Source organism: Palaemon carinicauda, chromosome 31 (genome assembly GCF_036898095.1).
Source record: "Palaemon carinicauda isolate YSFRI2023 chromosome 31, ASM3689809v2, whole genome shotgun sequence".
NCBI classification, from domain to species: Eukaryota; Metazoa; Arthropoda; class Malacostraca; order Decapoda; family Palaemonidae; genus Palaemon; species Palaemon carinicauda.
Window position 1 is genome coordinate 20,732,065 of NC_090755.1, and position 27,902 is coordinate 20,759,966.

General features: G+C 46.5%; 1 protein-coding gene across 5 annotated transcripts in view; it reads right to left on the minus strand.

Moving 5' to 3' along the window:
* The window catches only part of Pi4KIIIalpha (phosphatidylinositol 4-kinase III alpha), a 303,864-nt gene that overhangs the window by 274,164 nt on the left and 1,798 nt on the right, over positions 1-27,902 (minus strand). For all 5 annotated transcript variants that reach the window (XM_068355017.1, XM_068355020.1, XM_068355018.1 and 2 more), the window contains exon 2: positions 5,263-5,476. In XM_068355017.1, the coding sequence (XP_068211118.1) occupies positions 5,263-5,476 (214 nt within the window). The remainder of the gene's footprint in view (positions 1-5,262; positions 5,477-27,902) is intronic.

The window sequence follows — 27,902 nt, forward strand, 5'->3', positions numbered from 1 at the left end:
GGCTATGGGTTGTGCTGCCTCTGGGTCTCTGTGCAAAGACCTCGCTATAACTTTCTTGAGCTAGAAAGGAATGGTGTTGCGAGAGGTTCTCTTCTTTACCTTGTTGGTACTAAGGAAGAGATGACAGAGATGTGGTCTGAAAAGTCTGGTGCGCTTCAGATATTTCTTTAGCGCCCTGACTGGGCATAGTAACGACTGGTCTGTATCCTGCGATACCTTATTGAGGGTGGAAACTATAAATCTCGAAATCTCTCATCGGTAGATGAAGGATTATGAGTCTAGCCACCAAGCCCGGTACGAAGTTGCGAGACACTTCCCCCCCCATCCCTTAGAATGGGTGACGATGTAAGACAGACCATGTAGCTCACTGACCCTTTTAGCTGAGGACAGAGGTACAAGGAAGACGGTCTTAAGGTTCAGAAAGTAGCCTGAGGCCCTTAACGGCTCATAGGGCAGACCCTTCAAGGAACGTAAGACACGTCTCACGGTGATGGTCTAATCTCAACTGGAGGGCAAGATCACTCAAAACCCCGAATCAACCAAGGTGATGTCTACTGAGGCGGAGAGGTCAACCCCTTCTCAGTCTACAGATGAGGCTCAAGGCTAAGCGATAGCCCTTAATCGCCGAGACTGAGAGGAGCTTTTCCTCACTAAGGTACAAAAGGAAATCTGGGAACTACTGATTCCTTCCTTTTGAGAACCCAATTGCTCTACATGATCGCTGTTGTAGCGGTTAAGAAGTCCATTGTCTTGGCCCCAGCCGTTAGGACTTACAGTAGGGACTGCCTGGAGTCTTGATTTGACAAGTCCTCGTGGCTCGCGAGGTAGCCGACTGTATCAGATCACGTGTCAAGCCAGAAGGGACATTAAAGTCGCTTCCATTGCTGAAGCTTCTGTGACTGAGAAGAGCCTGGAAGAGTAGTGTGTCTCTTCGAGGATAGCCCGGTGTGAGCCTCGCCGTGAGGGGAACCAAGATCAGAGGAGAAGGGTTGACATCTCTGATCTCGGTGAACAGACCAGGTTTACAGGTTTAAAGGTCACTCTAGAATGGCAGAGCCAAGGGACGGTGACATTGCACTAGCAGTTAGGACAATGCCCTAGAGACTGATCATATATTACATGGTCAAAGACCAAGCCTCCTCTCCATTCCAGCTAGGACCAGGGAGGGCCAGGCAGTGGCTGCTGATGACTTAGCTGATAGATCTATAGGCTCCCCCAAACCTCCCAACCTTAGCTCACAAAGATGGTAAGGTTGCAGGCACTAATGGCACTAACGAGTCTAAGTGGGACTCGAACCCTAGACTGTCAAACACCAGTCAGAGACGATACCAATCAGGCCACAGCCAGATGATCAATTCTGGTCTTAAGGTTTGGGGTGGACAACATAGCTTGTCTAAGGCTGGAGCGACAAGAGGTCGAGGAGACAGATGCAATTCGCCGAGGCATGAGATATTACACATAGTTCTTAGAGTCCTTAAATAGGAGGATTCTAATCCCTCGACGGCAGCTCTCCCGAGGAATCCTCAGGCTGCGCTAAATCCTCGCGTGTTATTACAGGTAAAGTGGAGATGCGAGTAGCAGACAAACCTTATGTCTTACCCCTCGTATCTTTCTTATCGAAAGGGGAAGAACAGCGAAGACCATTGACAAGAGTCGGAAGACTCTCTGTCATAAAAGTAAAACTCTTGATGACGATAGTCGCGCGCATAGCGCTAATTACGTGCATGCGCGGACACTCTGTACTAATTATTACAAGAGCCCGACGACTCAGCGTAATTGAAACTCGAAGGTTCCAAGACGTGTGAACTCGAAAGTCCAGCGCGACAGAGGCCCGAAGGACTCCTAAGGCCATGAGAACCCATAGGGTCAAACATGACGAGAGTTCAAAGGCTCCCAATCACGCCCACCAAAAGGGTGATTGTCACGAGACTCCGAGGGGTCAACGTGAGGAGAACCGATAGGTTCAAAAAGACGTCTCCTTACAGCACGAGGGGAAGTACGTCAGGGATGAAGATAACTCCTCCGCAGGGTAGATTTGTTCTCCCGAAGGAGAACGTCGCTTAAGTCAAGGCTCTCGCTCCACCCCTGGAGGAGAACCAAAAGCGTAAGGGGAAGGAGCGTGGATCAGCAAACTCCTACAAGTTTCCTCTCGTGATTGGGAGGAAGGTTCTCCCGAAGGAGATTGCCTAAAATAAGCTTTCTCTCTGCTCTATGGGGAAAAGCGTAGGCGTAATAACCTCTCTTTCGCAAACGGGGGAGAAGTCCTTTCGAAGGAGGATATTGCCTAAGGCAAGATTTCTCCCCACTTTATGGGAAAAAGTGTAGGCGTAATAATTTCTCTCTCGCGAACAAGGGAGATGTCCTCCTGAAGGAGGACATCACCTAAGACAAGCTTTCTCCCAATTCTATGGGGAAAAAAGCATAGGCGTAATAATCTCTCTCTCTCGCCAACGAGAGAGAAGTTCTCCAGAAGGAGGACACCGCCTAAGACAAGTTTTCTCCCAGTTCTATGGGAAAAACGTAGGCGTAATAATCTCCCTCTCGTGAACAAGAGAGGAGTCCTCCCAAAGGAGGACGTCGCCTAAGGCAAGCTTTCTCCCAATTCTATGGGAAAAAGGCATAGGTGTAAAAATCTCTCTCGCGAACGAAAGAGAAGCTCTCCCGAAGAAGGACATCGCCTAAGACAAGCTTTCTCCCAGTTCTAAAGGAAAAAAGCATAGGCGTAATAATCTCCTTTTCGTGAACGCGAGAGAAGTCCTCCCGAAGGACATCGCCTGAGCCAAGCTTTCTCCCCGCTCTTATGTGAAAAAAAAAAGTGTAGGCGTAATAATCTCTCTCGCAAACGAGGGAGAAGTTCCCCCCGAAGGAGGAACAAGCCTTAGACTTGCTTTTCCCCAGCTCAAGGGGAGAAAGCACAGTCTTCGGGGATGAGATAGCAGAGGTAAAACTCATCGAGCTGTTCGCAACTCTTCACGAAGGAGAGAAGGTTGCAGCAATCTATGTTTCCCAACCAGTTGATCAAGTTGCAGGTTGATGAGTGCTACCTCGTAACATGGGCAGCTCATGAGCTGCCACATGAAACGCAGGATAACGAACAGAGCGGCTGAAGCCCTCGGCATTGTGTTCTACGTCGCTGCTATCTGGGTGTTTCTTTTAGCCTCTCTATCACGTTTCCCCTTTCCCTCCTGCTCTCAACTAAAGAGGAGAAGGGCCGAACCCCTGCATCTCCTTCCGAGGTTTCCGAGAGACTCGTAATCCTTAACTCATTAGGGAGCAAATGAACTGGGGAGGTTGTCCTGTATGAAACGCGAGGAAGAGCGAGAACGATGATGTCTCTTCCTATGTCGCCTGTGTCTCCGGCAAGAACGTCTTGACGAAGGAGAGCGAGCTCTTCTTTTCCTCTTCTCTCTCTCTCTCCTAGCCTCCGAAGAGGGCGAGGCGATGGAGGAGGAGGAGGAGGAGGAGGAGGAGGAGGAGGAGAAGGAGGAGGAGGAGGAGGAGGAGGAGGAGGAGAAGGAGGAGGAGGAGGAGGAGGAGGAGGAGGAGGAGGAGGAGGAGGAGGAGGAGGAGGAGGAGGAGGAGGAGGAGGTACTGTGATGTTTGCGCTCACGACGTTGTAATTTGTAGATGTGCAACGGAGTGCGAAGTAGGCGCCGCACGAGCTGAAGTTACTATATCCACTAAAACTTCCATGGGCGCCGACTGAGTTGATGGGAGGTAGGCGAGGTCCGGAACTCCCGAGGGTTCCAAAACAGAAGGGACCTGAGGGGCACTACCTTGCCCGCGAGGAACTGGTTCCAAACTTCTTCTGAAGGAGAACCAGGAAGTCCAAGGGCAGGCCATACCGCTCGTACATGATCTGGAATGGAAGTGGTAACAGAGTCATTCCTGGTGGACTAAAGTATTGCCCCACTATGGAGGCAACGAGATCTGCCTGACCAAGAGGAATGGGGGATAAATCAGCGGTGCCACTCTTCCTCGACTTCCCCCCAGAGGAAGGGAGGCAAGGAAGAGAGGAAAAGATTGAAGGGAGAGATCGAGAGGCCAAAGAAGAGGTCTACGACTCCTTACCTTCGACGGAGATCCTTGAGGTAATGAGTCATTCTAGGACTTCCTTTTCTAACTCTCTCGAACTTTCCCACTGAGAGGGAGACCACTTCATACTTGGCAGGGGGAGCCTTCAGAACACCTATGACCTCTGTACCCAGGACATAGGGAAAGAGGATCCACCTCCAGCGGCAACATGAAGGTGCCCGGAACACTTCCTCATAATAGAGGACATCACATCTAACAAAGAAAAAGAAAAAGGATTAATCAAAAAACCAAAAAAGAAAGGCTAGTCTGCCAGTCAAATAAAAGCAGGAGCAGCGGTGTTACCACTGCAACGGCTAGAATTTGATTGAAGGTAAACAGCAGCTACTGACCGGCGGTCCCCCACCACTAACAGGTGGGTAAACACTTGCCCGGTCGTTAACAACCTTGTTAAGGTTTTCCTGCCGTATTTTCCAGCTTGCGCTAGAATATCTCCTATAGTAAAGAATGAGGGTTTGTATCAAGTGTAGGAACAAATGGAAAATATAAAACTTCGGCCCTCAGAAACCCAGAACTCTGCAATATAGATTTATGTAGAGTATATGTAATATATTCATTAATCCATGATGTACTGAAGGAGCAATTGGTGAAATGCGATATGATTATCAATCTCTGGTACAATCTTTCAGTTAATTTTTTTAGCATGTTGTATAAGATACTTCACAGTTCTGACAATCCTTTGCATTCAGATCTGCTCAGCGTGCACTGTACTATCCTGTAAGGAGTACTAGGTATGCAGTTAATTCTAACAGTCTTGGCTTTTCCATAAGAGTCAATACTAAACAGTATTCTGGAATTATTCCACCTGTGACCAGATTGTGGAATGATCTTCCTAATGTGGTGGTTGAATAAATGGAGGTCTAGAAGTTCAAACTTGTTATAAATGCTTTTATTAAACAGTGTGATATAAATTTCATTTCATAGTTTATATACTGTATGACCAATCTATTTTAACATTACTGATCTTAATACAGTATACTATACATTTCTTTCATTATTTCTCATATACAGTATTGTTTATTCATTTACTTTCTGCACTGGGTTTTATTCCTTGTTGGAACCCTTGGGCTTGTAGCATATTAGGATTATAGTTTGACTACTAATAATAACATAACATTCACTCCAAAGTTATTTATTCAACACAACTAAAAGAACAATACATATACTTACGGTCAGTTGGATTTAATTTCTTCTCATCTAGCCATACTGCCTTGGGAAGTGCACGGAGGAGACGAAGGAAATACTGGAGTATGGCTGTCTGGTGTTGTAAGCCAGACTCCAGAAAGTAGACCCCCAGGGCAACCACTGCATCCTGCCCTCTTTGATCCATTCGATACACCCCGCCATGACTCTCCCCAGGGCATAAAGCCAGTAGCTTCTCTACCTAAATGTGAAGAGCAACAAATTAAGAACAGTCTAAGTAATATTTCTACCGGTACATCAATATTCTTATTTTCACAGCACAAGACACTAAATGACTACACAAAACCTAGATCAATAATTATACCATAAAAATCCGTGTGAAAACAATGGTACTACACTATAAAGTTTTTATTACAAAATATACAGTATAGTTTATCAACAGGAAAACTGTATGAACTGTACAATATTTTCATACTGTACACATATCACCAATCTTTAATTTACAATCCACAACTTAACACTCAAGTCAACCTAATATCATTAGAATTATTAATATAAAAAGACAAATGCAGAACTGTATCATACTTTTCAATGACATTCAGCTACTTACTTAGTGATTATTCTTACCATTTTCATATTTTCTACCCAATCTACAAAGTCTGAATACTAAAACCACACATCTAAAACAGTCTTCATATAATACACTGACATCTAATTTCAGATGTGAACAGTCATTCCAAATTTTTGCACATTCCCTTTTTTGCAAATTCCCTTTTGCAGAGTTTTTCTGGTGAGCCATGGTCCTGCATTTCAAGGTGATCCTTGAAATGCACCAATTTCACCTATTAACAAATTTCAAAACTTATTTATTTATAACAATTTACCAATAGTAATATATTTCGGAATAATTTGTATTTTTCCTAACTATACAAACCTTAAGCTCTTTACAGCTGAAAGATATATTTCGGCGACAGATGAAACTACTTATCACTAGTTAAAAGGAGGGGTAGCAAGGGGTAGACCGGCCATCCCGCTCATACTGCATTGGTAACATTACGTCACTTTGAAATTCCAGGCAGGACTTCTCGGGGGATAGGTGATGGCTGGACAAGTATGCGTAAAGCACTCAAGGTGTTTATATAGTTAGGAAAAATACAAAATATTTCTAAATTTGTCTTTTGTTCCGGTACTATATATAAACCCCACTTAACCTAGACATTGCCCGATTCTACCTCGCTAGGAGATCAGGAACATAAATATACACTGTATGCATATATACAGTATCAGGTTACGCAAGGGACAATGGTACCCAGCTGCAGTCAGAGGAGGTCAGCTTGCAGAGTTCCTCGGATGCTGAAACCCCAAGGGAGGAGAGAATGAAGAATGAAGAGGCCATTCACTCATACATTTATTTCTAGACTTACTACCTGGTAACGTCTGCCTTCGATCAACTGTTGCTTGTCCTACAAGGGAGCCATGATGCTTCCGACCATGTTTTGTGCAGCCACCACAAGACCTATCGAGAAGGTTCCTGTGGGCTGTGAGTTACTTCTTGCAGGTAATGGGCTGTGAAGGTTGTTTAGCATTTCCGCACGCCCACCTGTAAAACCTATAACACACTGTAGTTCCTTTTGAACGTCTGGGATGTGCTAACATCCCTGACGTCATGAGCTCTGGGTCTATGATTGAGAGGAGTGGAGTCCGATTGTACAGCTCGTTCGATTACCTGTTGGATCCAGGCAGAGATCATGTTTCTGATTATCCTCCTCTTGACTTTACCCGTACTAATGAATAGCTTGTTGACCTGTGGACAAGTTGTTGTGGTTCACTTAAGATACTTCCTAAGTGCCCTCGCAGGGCATGGTAACAAATACTCTTGATCATCAGTTACAGAACGGAAACTCTCAATCCGGAAGGGCCCGAATCTAGGTTTCGCTAGAGCCGGATTTTGAGTCTTGTCAACAAACTAAACGAAGTTGAGTGCCACTTGCCCCAATCCCCTTGAATGGGCGATATTGTAGGACACACATAGCTCGCTGACTCTTCGAGGACAGAGCTAACAGGAAAACTGTCTCGGATCGTCACGGTCTGATGATTGATGAAGCGGTTGTAAGGTGCTCCTTTCAGCGGCTTGTAATATGCCATCCAAGTTCGAAGGAAGAGATAAGACTTCAAAGGGCAAGTGCACTCAAAACTTTGTATGAGGAGAGACAACTCCGTCGAGGAGGATATGCTATCTCCGTTCAATCTAAAGGCTACGCTCAAGGACGAGCGGTAACCTTTCACCGGCGAGACTGAGCAGAGTTTTTCCTCCCCGAGGTATGGTACAAGAAAAACTCAGCTATTACTGGGATAGTGGTACTGAGAGAAGCAATACCCATTCCACGACACCAACCACAAAAGATGACCCAATTTGCCTGATAGACGGCGGAAGACAACTCCCACAGATATCTTGACATCCTTCTCGCAACTGGTTGTGAAAAGCCTCTCGCTAAGAGGAGTTGCTGGATAATCTATAGGCATGAAGCCGTAGTAAAGCTACTGCTTTGCGGAATATCCTTACGCATGGTTGTCTGAGTAGATCGGACAGTGGAGGGAGCTCCCATGCTCCCTCTGTGAGCAGAAAAGGAAGGTCTGGGAACCACTCTGCATGCTGTCAGAGGAGCTGCTAGGGCCATCAAGAGATCTTCCGATGCCCTTACTTTGTTCAGAAACCTCTTTACTAGGTAGAAGGGGGGAACACGGTGACATCCATGTTGTCCCACTGGTGTTGGAAGGTGTCCTGTCAGACTGCCTGGGGATCCGGTACTGGAGAGCAGTACTGTACACCAGAAGCTTCTAGTTGAGGGACATCAAGAAAAGGCCGATCATCGGCAAACACCACAAAGTCAACACTTTGGTGGTTATCTGATGTTTCAGAGACCACTTGGAGCCAACTATCTGAGTTTTCCAGCTCAGATTGTCCACCAGAATATGACAAATTCGTAGATAATTTGTATTTTTCCTAACTATACAAACCTTAGCTATTTACATGGAGTAATTACTTCGGCGTAGCTGAATGACGAGCCATAAGAATTTTAACGAGGGTTTACTACCCCTCCGCTAGTTAGCGGGGGGGGGGGGTAGGGAGGGGTAGCTAGCTACCCCTCCCCCTCACACACACCGGAGAACACTCCACTTTACTTAGAGGTGGGACTTATCTTGGGGGACAGGGCTGGCGGGCACGTAACTGTAAATAGCTAAGGTTTGTATAGTTAGGAAAAATACAAATTATCTACGAATTTGTCATTTGTTCCGTAACTGAAATACAAACCACGCTATTTACATGGGGTGACTTAACCCTTAGGAAGGGTGGTAAGTCCCGGCCATACTGGCTTTGGCTTGCCCGGGGATTCCATATTCGAGCAATCAAGTACTCGGACAATAGGGAATCCCTGCTCCTCGCTGGCGGTTGTGAAACTGCCGCGGCCTACATAAGGTGTGTGCGAAGGTGAAAGTGACTTGTCCCAGGCAGCTGCCCTGGAGTCCCTCAGAAGGAAATCCAGGCTAGGACTCTCCCAATACCACCTCGTCAGGGTATGAGGACATGACAGTATTACAACTAATACTAGGAACACAAGGAAGCATGGTCTACCTGCAGTGGTTTGAGGTCAGCTGTGCAGAGAAACCAGGATGCTGCTTTCTCCGTGCGGAGGAGAAGATGAAGAAAAGAATAAGGGCCAGACAGATCTTTTCATTCATGCAGACTAACACCAGGTAACAATGCCCTCAACCTTCTGCTACTTGTCCATCAAGGAGCCTGAGGTTTAGACCAGCTGTTGTGAAGCCACCACAGAGCCGATAGAAACGTATCGAGCCTCCTGTGGGTCATGTCTTGCAGGTAAGGGGCTGAGAAAAAGGTCTGATGCTTCAACATCCCCGCTTGTAGGACCTGCGTCACTGAATGATGCTCCATGAAGGGCAGGGACGTATCTAAGCCCCTGACATCATGGGCTCTAGGGCGATGCGACGGAGAAGGGTCAGGATTATGGCAGGGTGTAGCAACCTGCGAATCCGGGCCGAGATGGTACTCCTGGAGACCCCTCTCCTCATTACCTAGGATCCAGGAATGAGACTTGAGCCTGCAGACGAACTGCAGCTGTTCTTTAAAGACGCCAGCTCAGACTCCCTACAGGCAAGGTAGGAGATGGTCTGAGTCATCTGCTACAGGACGGAGACTCGAACCCTGGAAGGTATCGAACAGCGGGTCCGGCACTCCCGGATTCCGAGTCTCGGCAACAAACCTCAGGGACAAACCTGAATGTTGCCTCCCCCTAACCCCCTGAATGGGCGAAGTCGTAAGAGAGACCATGTGACTCGCTTGGCTGAAGATAGAATAGCAGGAACACTGTCTACCCAGAAAGGTGGTGATCTGGGGACTTACGTAGTCGTTCGTCAGGGGGTCTCTTTAGAGACTCGAGGACTCGAACCACGTCCCAAGGAGGAGGTCTCACCTTCGACTGAGGGCAGGAGAGGACAAGGCTTCCCATGCGAAGGAAGAGTTCCAGCGGGGGAGAAATGTTTGTCCCTAGAGCCTGGAGGCAAGACTTAAGGCTGAGGGATAGCCTATCACAGTCGAAACTGAAAGGCGCATTAATCCCGCAATCCCACTAGGGGATTCGCTATTGCTGGATGCGGTATCGTGTGGAGGGATGCCCTCTCCCCGACACCGGCCACAGAAACTTGCTCTTTCGCCTGGGAGACTACTGCGGAAGACTTGCGCAGGTGTCCAGACCTCCTTTTCGCCACTTATGCGAAAATCCTCTCTCTTTAAGGAGATGCTGGATAGACTCCGGCGGGAAGTTGGAGCAAGCTACGGAGGCAACACATCGATGGTGTCCCACCGTTGCTGGAAGGCATCCTACCAGAGGGCCTTGGCATCCGTGACCGGGGAGCAGTACAGCGGGAGCTTGCAGCCCAGTGCTGTAGCGAACCGGTCCACAGAGGGAGCCCCACCAAGACAGGACTTGTAGGCTACTTGAGGATCCAAAGACCACTCGGAATGTGGTGTCCGTGACACACTGCTCAGACTGTCGGCGAGCCCATTCCTTCACCTGAAATCAAGCGAGCTGCTAAGGAGACCGAGGGGGACTCGGACCATCCCGGTATCTCTACCGCAGGCTGGGATGGTTGTACTGAAAAGTACCTCCTTGTCTGGGCCAGAAAACCATCACTGTGGTGTTGTTGATCCTCATAACCACAGAGTAATCCGCCAGGCTAGGTGGAGCTACAGAAGTGCCAGAAACGCGGTTTCCATCTCTAGTAAGTCTAGAGAAGGTTCTTCCTGGTTCTGACCACCGGCCTGAGCACCCGTGGGTCAGAACGTGGCCCCCCCCCCCCCTTCCTTTGACGCGTCCGAAGACAGCATCAAGTTTGGGGGAAGGACGAGAAGGGCCACTCCCTATTGTAGGCCCTCGTCTGCTTCCCACCCCTATGGGTCCGTCTGTACCGGTTGTCCCCTAGGGGTCTCAGCGTCTGGGGAGACGTGCCCCCGACTCCCCCGCGCCCCGAGTCGCCACTGGAGAGAACTCATCCTGAGGCGACTGAGGAAACCAGACGGGCCAGGGAGGAGAGACGTAACAACCTTGGGTTGGAGGGTCTTCTCGTGTGAGGAAAGGTCCCGCGACTTTCCACTGCCTTGGTACCATGTTGTCTGAAGGGAAGGCTTCGGGAGATAGGAGCCTAAGACCAGGCTCGGTATACCAGACTCTGAGAGGGCTGCGGGGAGGACTCCTCGAGGACCACCATGATCTTTAGAACTTGGTAAAGTCCGAGGAGCTTGTCCCAATGACGAAGAAGGGATGCCTTCGAGTCTGCTAGGATCGGCCAGACACCCAGGAAACGGAGTGGCCGGACGCCGATCCTGAGAGCCCGTGAAGAGATCCGAGTGGAAGTATCGGAGAACTGTTGAGGTGCTGTGGAGAGGCCGAAGCACAGCCCTTGAACTGGTATATCCGCCTTCCAGGCAAACTCCAAAGTACTTCCCTGAAGATGGGTGAACCGGGACCGGAAGTACGAGTCCTACCGGACCAGTGTACACATGAAGTCTTGTGGTCCCACCGCAAAGCTGACCACGTCTGCTGTCGCTATGCTGAACGGAGACTGTTTGACAACCCTGTACAGAGTTGAGAAGGGAAGGAGATGATTAAGGAGGCCTCGGAACCCGTTGGCCACCTCTTGGAGGGAGCGTACCTCCAACATGGACTGGACCTCCGCCCGGAGGGCCCGTCCCCTCACCGATTGATTGATTGATTTAAAGTTTTCAGGCATCCTGACATCTGAGGTCATTGACGCCGGTAACATTTAATTTATGTATATAAAAATAAAAGATGAAATAAAATAAAAAATAAAAGAGTATTCAATTAAAATCATAAAAGTTGAATGTCATAAAAGTTAAATATTTTTCAGAAGACCTGCTTCTGAAATAAATCTAAAAATGCCACTTGCATGGTAGGACACATCATTTCCAAGAATCTTGGCAAGGATGAACCTGCCACCCTCACCTCGAGCCTCAAACAAATATCTATTCCGCAAGTTGTTATAATTGGGGCATTCGGTCAACAAATGCCTTACTGTTAGAGGTACTACACAGTCGTCACAATACGGTTGGTGTTGGCCCTTCAGCAGAAACTCGTGTGTCAACCGAGTGTGACCAATACGGAGACGACAAAGAAACGTCTCCCATTTTCGGGGCATCATATTATACCTCCAAGGAGATATGTCATTTGTTATCTCTCGCATTTTATTGCCATCTTGACTATCCCATTGCTGTTGCCATTTATTGCAAACCAATTTCTTGATGTCAGGTAAGAAATCATCACAGGGAATGGGATACCTTCTTGGCAGCAACTCTGATGCAGCCTCCTTAGCCAGTGAATCTGCCTTCTCATTCCCGGACACACCTACATGTGCTGGAACCCAACAAAATTGAACTGTTATACCTCTCCATCCAATAATGAAAAGCCATTCTAAAATCTTTAAAACTAGAGGGTTATTAGAATTAAAAACTTCCATAGCTTGAAGGACACTCCTTGCATCACTAAAAATTGTAAAATTACCCTCCTTCTCCAACGCTATTTTCTCAATAGCGGTTAATATGCCATACAGTTCGGCAGTAAATATGGAAGCGGTCAGAGGAAGTGCACCTCTACAATTAAAACCATTACTATGTACTCCAAATCCAACGCCAGCATCAGATTTGGAGCCATCAGTATAGATAAAAGTTGATCCTCTATGTTCTCTAACATGTTCATTAAAAAGAGACCTGGCTTCTAGGTCTGACATATTCTTCTTATCTCCAATAAAATATTTACAAAAAGATATCTCTGGTAACTTCCAAGGAGGCGTTGGTGATACCTTGAATGGAAGTACCTTATTTCTAATTATATCCAGACTATTTAATAATCGTTTCACCCGAAAGCCATAAGGTTGAGGAGATTTTGGGTGCAACTCAAAGTATGATGCGTGTCTTACAAGGCTTGCAGTCTGAAAGGCGAGAGAGTTAGGGAGTCTTTGCAATCTAAACCAATACCGAAGAATGGAAGACATTCGGTAAAGGTCTAAAGGTAACTCTCCAGCATCAACAAGGAGACTTGGGATAGGCGAGGTTTTAAAAGCTCCAGTAGACAATCTAATACCTGCATGATGTATCGAGTCTAATATTTTTAACCGGCTTGGGCTGGCTGAAGAATATACCTCACAACCATAACTAATTTTGGAAAAAATCAAGGCCTTGTATAATTTTAAAATAGCATTGCGGTCTGCCCCCCACGATGTATGGGACAATACTTTTAAGATATTCAGAGCTTCAACACATTTAGCTTTTAATGCTTTTAAGTGAGAAACCCATGTCAGCCTACAATCAAATATCAAACCTAAAAATTTAGCTTCTCTTGCACATGGTATCCGTTGACCTTTAATGTATATATCCGGGTCTGGATGTACTCCCCGGATACGACAAAAATGGACAACGGTAGTTTTACTTGTCGAGAACTTAAATCCATTCATGTCAGCCCACTGGATAATTTTATCAATAGAGAGTTGGATTTTTCTCTCAACCATTGCCATTCTGGAGCCAGCAAATGATATTGAGAGATCATCCACAAATAATGTTGAGAGAACATCCTGGGGAATGGCTGAGGATATCCCATTAATTGCTAGTGCAAAAAGGGTTACACTCAGCACACTACCCTGAGGAACTCCTTCTTCCTGGCACTTACTCTCAGATAGTGTTTCCCCAACTCTCACTTGAAAAACTCTACGTGAAAGAAATGCCTGAATAAATAGTGGCAGCTCTCCTCTCAATCCCAATTCATGAATGGTTTTAAGTATACCATATCTCCATGTAGTATCATATGCCTTTTCAAGGTCAAAAAATACTGTAACATGGTGCTGTTTGGAAGCAAAGGCTTCACAAATAGAAGACTCTAGTCGTATCAACACATCAGTCGTTGAGTGCATTTTTCGGAATCCACATTGAATTGGTGATAAAATACCTTTCTTTTCAAGGTACCACATCAGCCTTGCATTGGCCATCTTCTCCATGATTTTACATAAACAAGATGTCAATGCAATAGGACGATAGTTTGCTGCTAAAAACTTGTCTTTACCGGGTTTTAAAAAGGCTAAAATAATGGCTAGTTCCCAAACACTTGGGTAACTATGATCATGCCATATTCTATTAATAATACTTAAAATAAATAGCTTTGTATTAAAATGTACATGTTTAATCATTGCATATGGAATTCCATCGGGTCCAGGGGCTGTATCATTGCAATGAGCAAGTGCGGAATCAAATTCTCTTTCAGTGAAAGGAGAATTATACGACTCTTCCCTTCTTGTTGCAAAATTTAAAATTTTCTTTTCTTCAGCGCTCCTATACTGGTGACCAGGGGCTCCTTCACACTTGCTGGATACATTTGAAAAATGATTAGCCAGGGCATTGCTAACTTCCTTTGCTTCAGTTACATACTGGTCATTCACCTTCAACACTGGTGGTGGGTTGGGGGTGAATTTGCCAGCTATCTTTTTTACTTTCCTCCACACAGAAGATGGTGGTGTTCTACTGTTAATGGAGGAAACAAAAGACATCCATGACTGGCGCCTTGCTTCTTTCATGGCACGACGGAACTGTGCTCTACATTTCTTGTACATAATTAAATTCTCATCAGTTCTGCGTCTACGCAATCGTGTTAAAGATCTTCTTGTGGCTCTGTGCAGGGCAGTTAGTTCTGAAGACCACCACGGGACTGGTCGTCGTTTGAATAACCCTGTTGTTTTTGGAATTGAATTGACTCCTGCTGTATGGAGAGTTCCATTCAGTAAGTCTATGGCATCATCGATATTTTCAACTTGTCCTGCATCCCCCTCTATTTCGCTTAGCTCACGAAATTTAACCCAGTCCGCCTTGTCAAGATTCCATCGTGGCGATCCCTGTAAAGGTGGACCATTGTTGGTGTTTATAATGATTGGTGCGTGATCACTAGTATGCCAATCATCTAATGTTCTCCAATCGAAGTCGATTAGGCAATTAGAGCTTACGATTGCTAGGTCAATACATGACAAGGTACCTGTCTGGACATGAAAGTGTGTGGGCTCTCCTGTATTAAGGAGTCCCACATCTTCATTTTCCACAATTGATGATATGATATTTCCCCTCGTGTTTGCTAAAACATCACCCCACAAAGGATGTCTACCATTCAAATCTCCAAGTAAAAGAAAAGGTTGAGGGAGTTGTTGAATCACCTCCACTAAGTTGTCATACAAAATGTTATCATTTGGAGGCAAGTACAGAGAACAAATTGTATATTTTCGCCCTATGTCGATCTGTACAACCACTGCCTGCAGAGGTGTACGAATAGACAGAGAAACTTGGGGAACATCTCGACGAACGTATATGAGACTTCCGCCATGGCTCCCCACTTGGTGATCATATGGTGTCCTATAACTAATGTATTCGCGAGGACAAGGGGTATTATGATCAAGTTTGCTCTCCTGTAGACAAATAATTATGGGGGAATGCTCATGAATAAGGAGCTTAAGTTCTTCATATTTGGCCCTTAAACCCTGACAATTCCATTGCAAAATGGAGGAAAAAACTATGGTTTATAATTTGGTTGACCCCTTGGATGGAGTCTTCCCATTAGCAGTTTTTGATCTAACACTATTTTTAGGTGGTTTTATTAAAGAAGGTCTTGATAGATTGGGTTTAGAATTTATGATTTTCTTTTTGTCTTTTTGATCTGATTGTTGAGGAGGTTGGTGGACCTCCACTTGAATTTCCGATTTATTTAAATTGACTTCCAGATCAGAAATATCAACAGACAAATCATCATATTTATTTGACGTCGTAATTTTGATATTTCTTATGGAAGGGGGCGAGAGAGATGGAGGTCTCTCTCTTTTCCGATTAGTAGGTTTTGAGCTACCAGGATTTTGCACCTTCCCCAATACAGGTGCACCTGGTAACTTGGTGTCAGGTGGCATCTCCATCAAATCAGGCAAGGACATGGCCTGGGAGAGGTTAGTACTATTGTTGGTAATGGGGGACAAAGGCTGTACAGAAATGGGCAATGACCCATTTTTAATACGCTGTGGCAAAGCCTCAGAAGGCAATACGATTACTTTGTCATGCAGTACTTTATCATCAGAGGTTGTATTTCTTTTCTTAGAATTACTGGCAGTGCTAGGTGGGGTTGCTGTCTCCTGTGGTAAATTTACCTTTGATTTTAAGGCCTTTGCATAGGTGGTTGATTTATTCAACATTCTTTTTGCATGTCCCACACTTATGTGTTCTAAACTTGATTTGTTTAGGGCAGCTTCCTCCAACTTATACAGTTCGCATCTCCTATCAGTTGATTTATGATTCAAATTGCAATTTGAACACCTGGCCTCAAGTGTACATTCTCCATGATAAGTTTTGGAGCAAATACCACACATTTTTCCATTTTTGCAAACTTTGGATGGGTGTCCAAATTTAAAACAATTAAAACATTGCAGGGGCTTTTGTTTGAAAGGTCGAACTTTAATCCTTTCATTTTCAATAAAAATATGGAAAGGTACATCAGCATCCTGGAAAGTAAGTATAATCATTGAAGTTCCAGGAACCTTATGCACTTTCCATACATTTAATGGACACATAGAAAGTATCTCCTCCTCTGTAAATTCGTATAGGTCCTTATTAAAGACCACTCCCCTTCCATAACTAAAATTTAGATGAGGTTTCATTTCCAATGTAATTTCATCACTGCCTGTCTGTAAGTTAGACAGTATTGCAGACTGAGTCGAAGATTTGGCATGGATGAGATAACTGTTCTTCCCAAAACGAGATATATCTCCAGGTGCTATGGTTCCTACTTTTTTTTGGATAAACTTACATATCTTAAAATAATTCCCTATTATCCCTTTAGGTTCAGCTAAGAGCCACATTGGTGGTTTGGGTTTTCTCTGTGAAGGTATGGGTACATTTTTATCTTTTTCAAACCAATCAGCAGGTTTGTACACATCCAATTCCTTTGGGACCTTATCACAAAGAGCTCCCATGATGTTCAATTCGTTAATTTTGATACTACTAATATTACTTATGGCATTAAACGCTTCATCATGACTTTCAAAAGATATCCAAGAGTCCCATTTTTCATCTCCAAGTCGCATCCTTATTTCCTTTATCAATCCATAGCACTCAAATGCTCTATATATATCATCATAATTTGTCTCTAATGGGATTTGGGAAACATGAAGGAATCGTAGTTTCCCTGTGTTACCCAAATTGCTAGATTTTTTAACATCAGTAGAGTGGTCCTTTTTAGTTCGAAGGTCGTCAACAGAGTTTTCCTTAATTACAGTAGCAGAAGTCGTCAACAGTGCCGGGGGGGAGTCAGCAAATCCAGGGGATGGGGAGTCAGTATTTGAAGGGTCCATATTTAAGGGTGGGATTTTCAGGTTTTTTGTTGTTTTGTTGGGGTACCTGCTTGAGAATTATAAGAAAGTATCATACGTTGGAAAGGAAATTTGCATTCTCCACTATCGGCACAATGAGAGTATATTTCCCCGATGGTCCACTCCATACCCTACCCGAAGGATAGCATCAAAACAGATATAGAGGCACAGGTGTAAGCTAAACCCGCCTGTTAGGACTGAGACCAAAGTAATATGGAATCATCCTCCCCATATCTGTAATGATGGGCTTCCGGCCAAAAGCCAAGAGTCCCACCTCAAGGATTGGATCCCCCTGGATTCCGATGACCCAACCCTTGAGAGTAGTTCCGCCAAAAAGGTCCAAACCATCTTTGGGATGGCTGAGATCATCCAATACTCTCATATATAGCTTTGAATGCGAATACCTCCCAACCGTGATCCCTTCTCCCATTCATCTAAGCAGGCAGTAATAACGAATGTGGAAATATCCACGCCATTTAAATAAAATAGAAAAAAAAAATAGTTAAATAAATAAATGAACAAATAAAATAAATAAATATATATATATATATATATGCATACATCTACATATATATATAACTAAGAAAAATAATAATCATAGAGATAGGACAGCAAGATGAAAGAAAGGAAATTTGATAAAATTAGGAGAAGGTCGAAGTAATATTAAGCAGAAGAAAAAGATGAAAGAGAGAAATTTAGATTCGAACTGGGGGAGCAATTTCCCGAAGTTCGAGAGCCCTCTTGCCCGTTACCAAGATTCAGCACGGGAATGAAATGCCGTGCTGAAGCTCAATGACTTCATCAAGGCATTCTCTCATTAAGAGGGTCCCCTCACCGATCCCTACCCAGAGAGGAGGGAGGGGCTCGATACCAGCCGGGGCTGTTGAAGGAGACGAGCTTGGAGAGCTGCCCCTCGGCCTAGTCTCTGGCGCTCTCCATTCCCTGAGACCAGGGCAAGCTGCACTGGCGTAAGGGAGTCCGTGGGTGAGTAGACTCGGTCCAGGACCGTATCGTTCCCTTACCCAAGAGGAATCTCTGAATCTGGGATCCCCTTGAGATTTCTCTTGAGGGCCAGAACCTGCCAGGACGCAAGTTCTGACCCCTGGAGCTCCTCCTCCAGATGGACTGGCAGCAAGGTCTCCCATCCCCGGAGGCTCTTCCTGGGGAGACTCGTTGACATGTCCCAAGGGTCCAACTGGATCCTGTCGGATCCTTGCGGAAGACAGGGCCTTAGGATCCCTCCTAAGAGGGAAACAGGACCCCAGCGATGAAGGATGTAAGGCTTCGCCCCCTCCGCATGATAGGACCCTCAGGAAGAGGCAGGGATTCTCCCTATGGAGTGAAGGGGGAGAGGACAGGATCTTCCGACTCTCCTGGGGATGGGTAATGCTCATCAGCAGAGAAGGGGAGATGAAGTCTGAGGAGGGCTCATCGCCTGCGAAAGGACTCGCGAAGGGACAGGATAGTCATGGATTCCTGACAGGATAGCCATGGATTCCTCTCACTCCCTTCAGGGAGAGAGGAAGCTGCTACTGATTAGTGACCCTAGTCAGAAGGCACAGGCTCATCGCCTGCTTGAGCGCTCTGACGAGCCGACCAAACTTTGCGCTGACAGGGAGACCCTCTGGAGGGAAGAGGATCGTCGATCCACTGGAGGAGATGACACATGAGGGTTCGCCCGTAGAGAATCTGCAATGAAGGGAGAAGAGACCTTTGACCTGTCCGGAAACCTCCCCCCCTCTGGAGAGGGCACTGCACTGCGCTGCGGGAGAGGGAAACGCGGAGGTGGCCTGACCGCCATAAGCCCCGATGTAAACAGGGCGCGGTCGCGTCGGAGAACGGTGCGCCGATCACGCTGACGATCGCGCGAAAAGCACAGATCTGGGTAGCGCGTGAATAAAGCATGCGTAGCAGTATAACCGCGCCAGCATGCCTGCGTGCCCGCGTGAGCGTGGCCGTATCGGCGTCCGTGTGGACGATCCCCGCGTATGAAGATCGCTGGCGCTTGTGCGTGAAAAATCGCGGGCGATAGCGAGGGAAACCATCCCCCGCGCGAATGATCTCGGCGAAAAAGGATCGCCAGTGCTAGCGCCGTCGGCGATTGCGTGTGGGAAACCATCTCACGCGCGGAAGAATAACGCTGACGATCTTCGGCGCTTACGCGAGTACGAAGATCGTCGGCGCTAGCGCGAGAGAAGACCGTAGGAGACAGTGAGCGGTAAACCATGGTGCCCGCGTGCGTATAATCTCCAAGTATGTAAAACGATCGTCGGCGATTCGCGCGAGCACGTACGATCTTCGACGCTCACGCGTGAGCGAAGATTGTCGGCGCTCGCGCGCGAGAGAAGATAGTCGGCGATCACGAGTGGGAAAACTTCGGTGCCCGCGCGCGGACGATCTACGACGATCGCGAGCGGGAAACCACGCGCGGACGATCCGTATGATGATTGCGTGAGCCACAATGGTCGCGCGCGGGCAACCATCCCGCGAACGGAACGATCTTCGGCGCTTACGCATACTGTGAAGATCGTCGGCGCTCGCGCGCCTAGCACAGAATCCGAAGATCGGCGGCTAACGGCCGTCGACGATCGCGTGCGGAGATTAGCGCGCGGATGGCCTCGTTGCCGTGCGCGGGAAACCATCCCGTGCACAGAACGATTATCGGAGCCTATGCGTACTAAGAAGATTGTCGGCGCTTGCTCGCTTAGAGCCGGATCCGAAGATCGCCGGCTAACGGCCGTCGATGATCGCGCGGTGCGGACGGCCTCGTTGTCGCGCGCAAGAAAGCATCCCGCATGCAGACCGATCCTTGGCGCTTACGCGCACTAAGAAGATCGACAGCGCTTGAGCGCCTAGCGCTGGATCCGAAGATCACCGGTTAATGATCTTCGACGATCGCGCGCGGAAAAACCGCAAGCGGAAGGGCCTTGGAGATCGCGCGCGGGAAACCATCCCGTGCGCGAGCAATCTACAGCATTTACGCATTAGCGCGTAACAGAAGATCGTCGGCTAACGATCCTCGACGATCGCGGGATGGTTTCCCGCGCGCGGGCGATCATCAATGCTTACGCGTCAGCGCGTATCAGAAGATCGTCGGCTAACGATCCTCGACGATCACGAGATCGCGCGCGGGAAATAATCTCGCACGCGGGCGGTCTTCAGCGCTTATGCGCGAGTGAAGATCGTAGGCCCCTGTGCAACAGAAGATCATCGGAAATGGTTGAAGGATCGGCTAACTCGTAGATCAGGAACTGGGATGTGTCCCTAAAAGGGAGGGCATCCCCTGAAGAGGACCAGGAGGTCTACTTCAGTGCCGACGATCAACTGAGGGACTGCTAAAAACTCCAAGGAGTGGTCTCTGTGAGGTACCTTTTCCGCGAACGGGAGAGGTGTCCTTCGTAGAAGAGACTTAAGAGACACCGTAGGCTGAACCGCTGGTGAGCGCCTGTGCGCTATCTCAGGAACCCCAACGATGTGTGCAAATGCGCAGGGAACGTTGGTAGCAGCCTAAATGAATTACTGTACTGGAACAGGGTGTCTCTGGGAAGGCAGTATCAGGAACAGCAGGAACAGCAGTCGAGCGCTAGCGCGCAAGGGAAAGTTGGCGCGCAGGGGATACCTGGCACTTAAGGGACTTACTCAAGGTGTGAGAAAGTCTCTCCTGCCCCGAAGGGAGGAGCCCGTTAGATAACGGGGCGTGGGCGCCCAAGGCGCGCCAGCAGTCAGGAACGAATAGAGCAGGCAGCAGGTCCACTGAGGGCGCGAGAGACCAAAGGTCTAACGTAGCCTGAGCAGGGAGGCCCCGAGGGGATAGTTGCAAGACCCTGAAGGGTCAGCGCAACGAAAAACCGAAGTTTCTCCGTCACTAATCACCGAAGTGTAGAAGTGACTAAAGTTACGAGAGCACGAGGGAACTGCGTAACTAAAGCTCCGAGACCCCGAAGGGTCAGTGAAAAACGGGAAACCGAAGTTTTCCTGTCACTAAACACCGAAGTGCTAGTGACTGATCAGCAAGCTGTTGTCAACAGGAACAATCCTCCGAAGAGGAGTCTCTATGAGTGGCCTCTCTCGCGAACGAGAGAGGTGAGCACTCCGTAGAAGAGACTGGTGATGGGCCCCTAAGGGCCGTGAGATCAGCTGACGTAAACAGGAACAATCCTCCGAGGATTAGTCTCTGTGAGTGCCTTCTCACGCGAACGGGAGGAGACACTTCGTAGAAGAGACAAAAGGAGCAATCCTCCGAAGAGGAGCCCTTAATGCGGCCTCCCTCGCGAACGAGAGAGGTCCGGACTGATCTTGCAGCTGCTCAGCCCCTTGAGCGTAGCTACAGAAGTGACCGCTCAGCCCCGAGAGCATAATCGCTAGTACCATTGTCCAGCCTTGCAACCGCTCAGCCCCTTGAGCAAGTCGCAAGGGCGGTCGCTCAGCCCCAAGAGCATAACCGCCTAAGGACCAGGGAAAAGTAAAAAGGGAAGTTAACTAACTACCCTGGAGGCGAACCTCCTTATCGTTCTAGGATGCACTGAAGAGCTGGCAGTAGTCACGGAGGAACTTCTAAAAGAAGGGAACGCCCCTGACAATGGCCTAGAGAGACGGCGGCGACAGCAGACTCCCCAGGCAAAAACAGGACAGCTCAGCTTCGAAGGCACACAACAGGCACGAAGAAAAGCATCGTAAACTGGAAAATAAAAAAGTATAATTATTTAACAGAAATTCCCCCGGGTGAAACTCCGAAGAGAAACCCTGAGGGAAAGTAAAACATAAGAACGAAAGTAGGTATGCGCCCTCCTCCCCCCCGGCATGCCCGGGTGAGGGGTGGACGAAAATTTAACAAAAACAGAAATTATAACATTATAATTATGCAACTGACTTTGAATGTACCAAGGATCACTGACCCCCGAAGGGACGTGAGCCCTAAGCTGAAAAGTTAAAACACAATTATATTCATAAAAATAATTGAGACAAATAAAACGAAATAGCGACTCGGTTCTGAGAAGCTATCATAAGCGTAGTACGGAGTAAGAGGTGAACGACCTCACGAGAAGGGCCGGTCTCCACGAAGGCAACCATGGTGGCCTAGGAGTGAAAGGCCGTGATCAAGATAAGATCGTGGTGGCCTGCAAAGCCGGCGATCACTCTCGTAGACAAACACAACACACAACCGCACAACACCAAAAGCAAAGCAAACTTACTATTTTCCATACACAAAAATATATATAAACATCAATAATGTTTAAATATATTAAGTACAGTATAAGAAAAGGTAAGTTAAAAGACAAAACAATAATGGCCGTCAAGTGAGGATAGGAGCGGAGACTTACGATCGCTATCCGAGCCAAAAGTAAAGTGGAGTATTCTCCGGTGTGTGTGAGGGGGAGGGGTAGTTGGCTACCCCTCCCTAACCCCCCCCCCCCCCCCCCCGCTAACTAGCGGAGGGGTAGTAAACCCTCGTTAAAATTCTTATGGCTCGTCATTCAGCTACACCGAAGTAATTACCCTATGTAAATAGCGTGGTTTGTATTTCAGTTACGGAACAAATTCCTTTTGCCAAGGATGAAGTGGGCTGAAAGGGCTACCAAGTTGTCTTCCATCCATCTTATTATCTACAAAGCTAGATGGCAGAGGGACTGTGAAAAAGTACGTCCTTGCTTGTTTATGTATGCGACTACCGTGATGTTCTCTCTCGTCAACAACACGGTGTGTCCTGAAAGAAGCTGATGGAATTGCTTGAGAGGCAGAAAGGTTGCCCTCATCTTCAGGAGGTTTATGTGACATTGTCACTTGGACTTGGACCGGAGCCCAGAGGTCATGGGGTGTAACAGGTGAGACCCCCACCCTTCTTTTGAGGCATCTGTGAAGAGCATCAATTCTGGGGGAGGAGAGAGAAGGTCTACTCCCCTGAGCAGGTTGGTGTCTGACACCCATCAACTCTAGTCTCTCTTTTGCTTTGACCCTATTGGAACCAAAAGGTTTGAATGGCCTTTGTGCAGAGAACAGAATGTCTTCAGCCATCACTAGAGAGAGAGAATTTGCAGACAGCTGTTAGGTACCAGTCACTCCAAGGAGGATAGGTGCCCCAGCAACCTCAGCCACCGATGTGCTGGTAGCATGACTTGCAAAAGAAACATTGCAAGCTGCCTGTTAGTCTCTCTATTCTTTCTTTGGAGGGAAAGACTTTGAATAGTCTGGTGTTTAATTTCATCTCTAGATATACCAGATCTTGAGAGGGTTGCAGTGAGAACTTCTCGTGATTTACCACAATCCATAGATTGCAACAAAACTCGAAAGTCTGTCTCGATAGAGAAGGGTCTCCTTCGAGTCTGCAAGAATCAGACAATCGCCTGGATAACAAAGGAGACGAATGTCATTCTTGTGTGCCCAAGTGGACACTACAGTGAACACACGTCTGAACACCTAAGGTGATCTGGAGAGGCCGAAACACAGCACTGTGCATTAGTATATCATGTTGTTAAGAGTGAGCCTTAGGTACTTCCTTGACGATGGATAAATGGGGATGTGGAAGTACATGTCCTTGAGATCCACCATTATCATGATGTCTTTCCGACTGATGGCCTGTATGACCGATTGGGTCGTTTCTATCTTGAACAAGGTTTGTTGGGCAAACTCATTCAAGACTGAGAGGTCTATGACCTGTCTCCAGCCTCCAGACACCTTCTTTACAAGAAAGAGTTGACTACTAAAGAAACCTGGGGACTCATCTAGTACCTCTTAGAGAGCATCTATCTCCAGCAAGGTCTGGACTTCGGCCAGAAGGACCTGTTCCTTTACGGACCCCCTAGCGTAGTAACTCGACCGCTGGATATAGGGTTAGTGAACGGGACGGGGTATCCCGCTCTGAGGACGGAGACTGACCAAGGTTTAGTCTCATGGAATACCCACCTCTGCCATATACTCTGTAGGCATCCTCCCACCGTTGGACTGATAGGAGGAATGACCCCCCCAAGCAGGATTGGACACTCTTTCTTCCCTTCACTCCTATACCCATGGAACCTCTTGCATGAAAGGGCTGCTTAGATCCTTGCTTCTTTGAAGCTGCCTGCTTAGGTGGTTGAGACCCTTTCTGATGTCCCAGGCGTTTCATCCTGGATGATTGCTGCAGCAGTGATGTCAAATATTACAGACGATTTCAGTCGTTCGGAAGAATTGGAAGCATCGTCGTAACCTCTCTATTCCTTGCAGATCCCTTCTTAGATAGGGCACTCAGTCCAACAAAGTGTCTCAGGAGTGTCCCAAGGCAGGAGAGGGAATGGAGTTCTAACCAGTAATGCCTGGGATAAGTTTCTTACAATTCCAATTCCCAGAATCTTGCACTAGACTCTCTTCCCAAGGGTTGGGATTCATTGCAGCATTACTTCTCCAACAAAACCTTGCAGGGGAATCAACCAAATTCTCACAAGACTCCAATCGACTGGTTGTCCTATGCTTTGGAGACTTCCACCAAATTCCCTTTCCTGGGGTTCACTCCTCCCACGAAACCTAGTAGAGGAATCAACCTAAGTCTCACGAGACTCCAATCGACTGGTTGACCTGTGCTTTAGAGACTTCTTCTTCTTTGCCTTACTCAGGGCAGCAGACGACACCGAAGCAGGAGAAAAAAGCGTAACAGAAGACAAGCGATGAGGAGCGGGCCCACTTACCTTCCTTCTTGCCCTTCTCCACAGCAGTCAAGGGTTTTACATTAGTTGATGACACCTTGACTGAAGCAGGAGAAATGCCTCTAGAAGTTTCTCAGCAGAGACGGCACCTTCAATCCTTAACAAAGGCCACAGCTTACTCAGGTCCAAATCCTTGCAAGGGTTGTCAACAGCAGATACAGCATGGGGAGAAGGTTGAGAGAAAGGGGGGTGTATTGGATTCACTAGGGGAAAACCAAACACCCACATTCTCAGAACCACTCCTAGAGGGCACAGCACAGTTTCTCTTCTCCCGACGAGTTACCCCAGTGGAACCAACCTCAGAAGAAATTATGGGCGAAACAGTCAGCTTTGTTCCCGAAGGCGCGATAAAGGAGCTAAAGAGTTTCTTTGGCATCAGCTTGGGCATGCCCTCTGATGTCGATGAATCCCTCTTCACAAACTCCACCCAATACAAAGGAGGCCACTCCCTCCACTCCTCACAAAACCATGCAAAGGAACTGGGTCTGTTGATCTGTACCTCAAAGAACTCCTTTTCCTGATGGCACGTAGCTCCTCAGTAGGGGATGAAAAAGGCACAGGAATAGACAAAGGAGAAGGGGAGCAACCATGCTTCTCCTTCACCGAAGCCAAGGGTTTCCTGGCTGCAACAGGGGCTGGTCTGCAGTACCAGAAAAGGACACGTCCAAAGGCGTAACAACACAGGTCTCCTCTGCAGGTGAGGGAGGAGCAGCAACAGGCCAAGAAGACTTCTGGGCCATAGCAAACCAAGGTCCAGGACCCTGAAAGAGTCGTCAGCAATTACAACAGAGGGAAAACTTTGGACAAGAGGCAGAGGATTACAGAATTGCGTTCGTCAGTGGATGGTAATACTAATACTCCTATCTCGCTCAAAGAACTCCCTGAGGAAAGGGCAGTGGCTCCCTACTTCTTCCAAAGGACTAAGCCTCAGAGGGAGAAGAAAAATTTGCAACAGACATACAACTCAAAGGAAAGAAAAAAGGAGCATGAGAGCTTTTTAGGTATCAGCTTGAGCACTACCAGGACTGACTTTAAAGAACCTCTTTTCAACATCTTCCTCTTCTACACAAACTCAGTCCACTGCACAGATGGCCACTCCCTACACTTACAGTAGAACAGAGGGAATACTGCAAACAATCAAGTCCCCTGTACAAACTACACAGATGATGAGGGTCAACTTCTGATTTACTCATGTACCGCCCACATCCACAGTTGGGTTTACCTGGATATAACTGCATGTCTGCTGATGAAGTGGACATAATTAATACCAAGTACAAAATCTGAAAAGATATAGCAGCCTGTAAATAAAGCTAAAGTGGAACGCCAAGAAGTATGTCTGTACAAAACAGTGGCCGGCCGAAGTCAACGTGAAGGTAGTTCTACCCGTCGGGTGGCAGGGCTTATACAACACCCGACATTCAGCTGTTTACCTAATTTAAAAACTCAATGGCTGTTCCAGCTTTGCTGAAGTCATACTACCATTAAAGGACAAAGGTTTATATTACGTATAGGCACAAATGTTGATATTTCATTTCCCAGTTTGCGCATATTGTAACTATATACATGACCCCCCTTTTGGATTATGACTTACAGAATTCTAGTAGAAGAACGTCTTCTCTTTGATAAAAATTGAAGAGCTAAATCCTGTATCTTTTTACGGCCATTTCCACTTGCCAATTAATAATCTTTCCCTCAAAATTAAAATGTTTATCGTACTCTAAATAGAATCTTCCCTGGATGCAAAACATCGGTTCAATTTTTTTCAAAATACAGTAGCTTAAAAATACTTCAAGAAGTTCAAGAATTATTACGAACAGCCTACTTAGTGTGATGCCTACTTTTGAAAGCAGGTAGGTGATGGTGACAAGTGGCTTTGAATAAGATGGTTGATGATGTTTTGAACGTACAATCAGGCACACTATTCTAACTGTTTAATCATTTTCTTTCCTCACTGGGCTATTTTCCCTGTTGGAGCCCTTAGGCATATAGCATCCTGCTTTTCCAATTAGGGTAGATGATGATGATGATGATGATGATGATGATGATGATGATGATGATGATGAGCACTCCCACTCTAAATCATTTGACCTTTTCAATATAAGAGGACCTCCTAGTAGTGATATCCCACATCATTAGATCTCCTAAACTACCTAATTCACAGTCAGGTGATCTGACAAAGATAAAATCCACCCTCTTCCCCAGATCAGGTAGGCTGGTGTGCCCTAAACTAGGCTAGGTTAGGTTAGGAGTTTGTGGCAAACTAGTAATTTTCATTTTTGTCAAAGTTATTACATTCCAGCCTTAGAGGACAATATTTTTTTACTGTCTTCTTACCACTACAGCTTAGATAAAGGAAGATAATATGAAGGCCTCTACATATTTGTTGGTGATATCAAAGCTCAACATGGAGATTGGATTAAAATCTCTTGAATTTGCTTATTAATTGACTATGAGTAAACTATAAAGGACCTAATACAGTATTCATTTATTTCCCCCTTCCCCTGTGTTATAACATGGTTGGTACTAACTGGGATGTCTGTTCCTATCATACTCTTATAAGATACTATATATAAAAATTCAAGCACACTAGAATGGCATTCTGAATGATCATTTCTATATTAATAGGTCAAAGTTTTTAATAGAGTGGGAGAACATTTTTCTTTGAGAATAAAATTCTGCCAATATAACTGATCGGAATATATCCTCTAAAGTGTTGAAATAACACATCATTGATAAAGCCAAGCTCAACGACTATTATAGACATGCCCATTTAGAGAAACAGGAGGCTTATTGTCTTTGGAAATGGATAAATCATATTTTACTAGGAATAATTATACAGTACTCAGTAACCAGATGATCTTATCACACATAGTCCTAAAGAAAAGGAAACACCTTTTGGCCAATGTTTTTTACAGTAACCATAGCAATAAGAAACTTAATTTGCCTCACTCATGATTTTCAGAAGCTAAGCTCACTAGTACTTAGTCCTGCAAAATTAAGAATCTTTTACTTGAC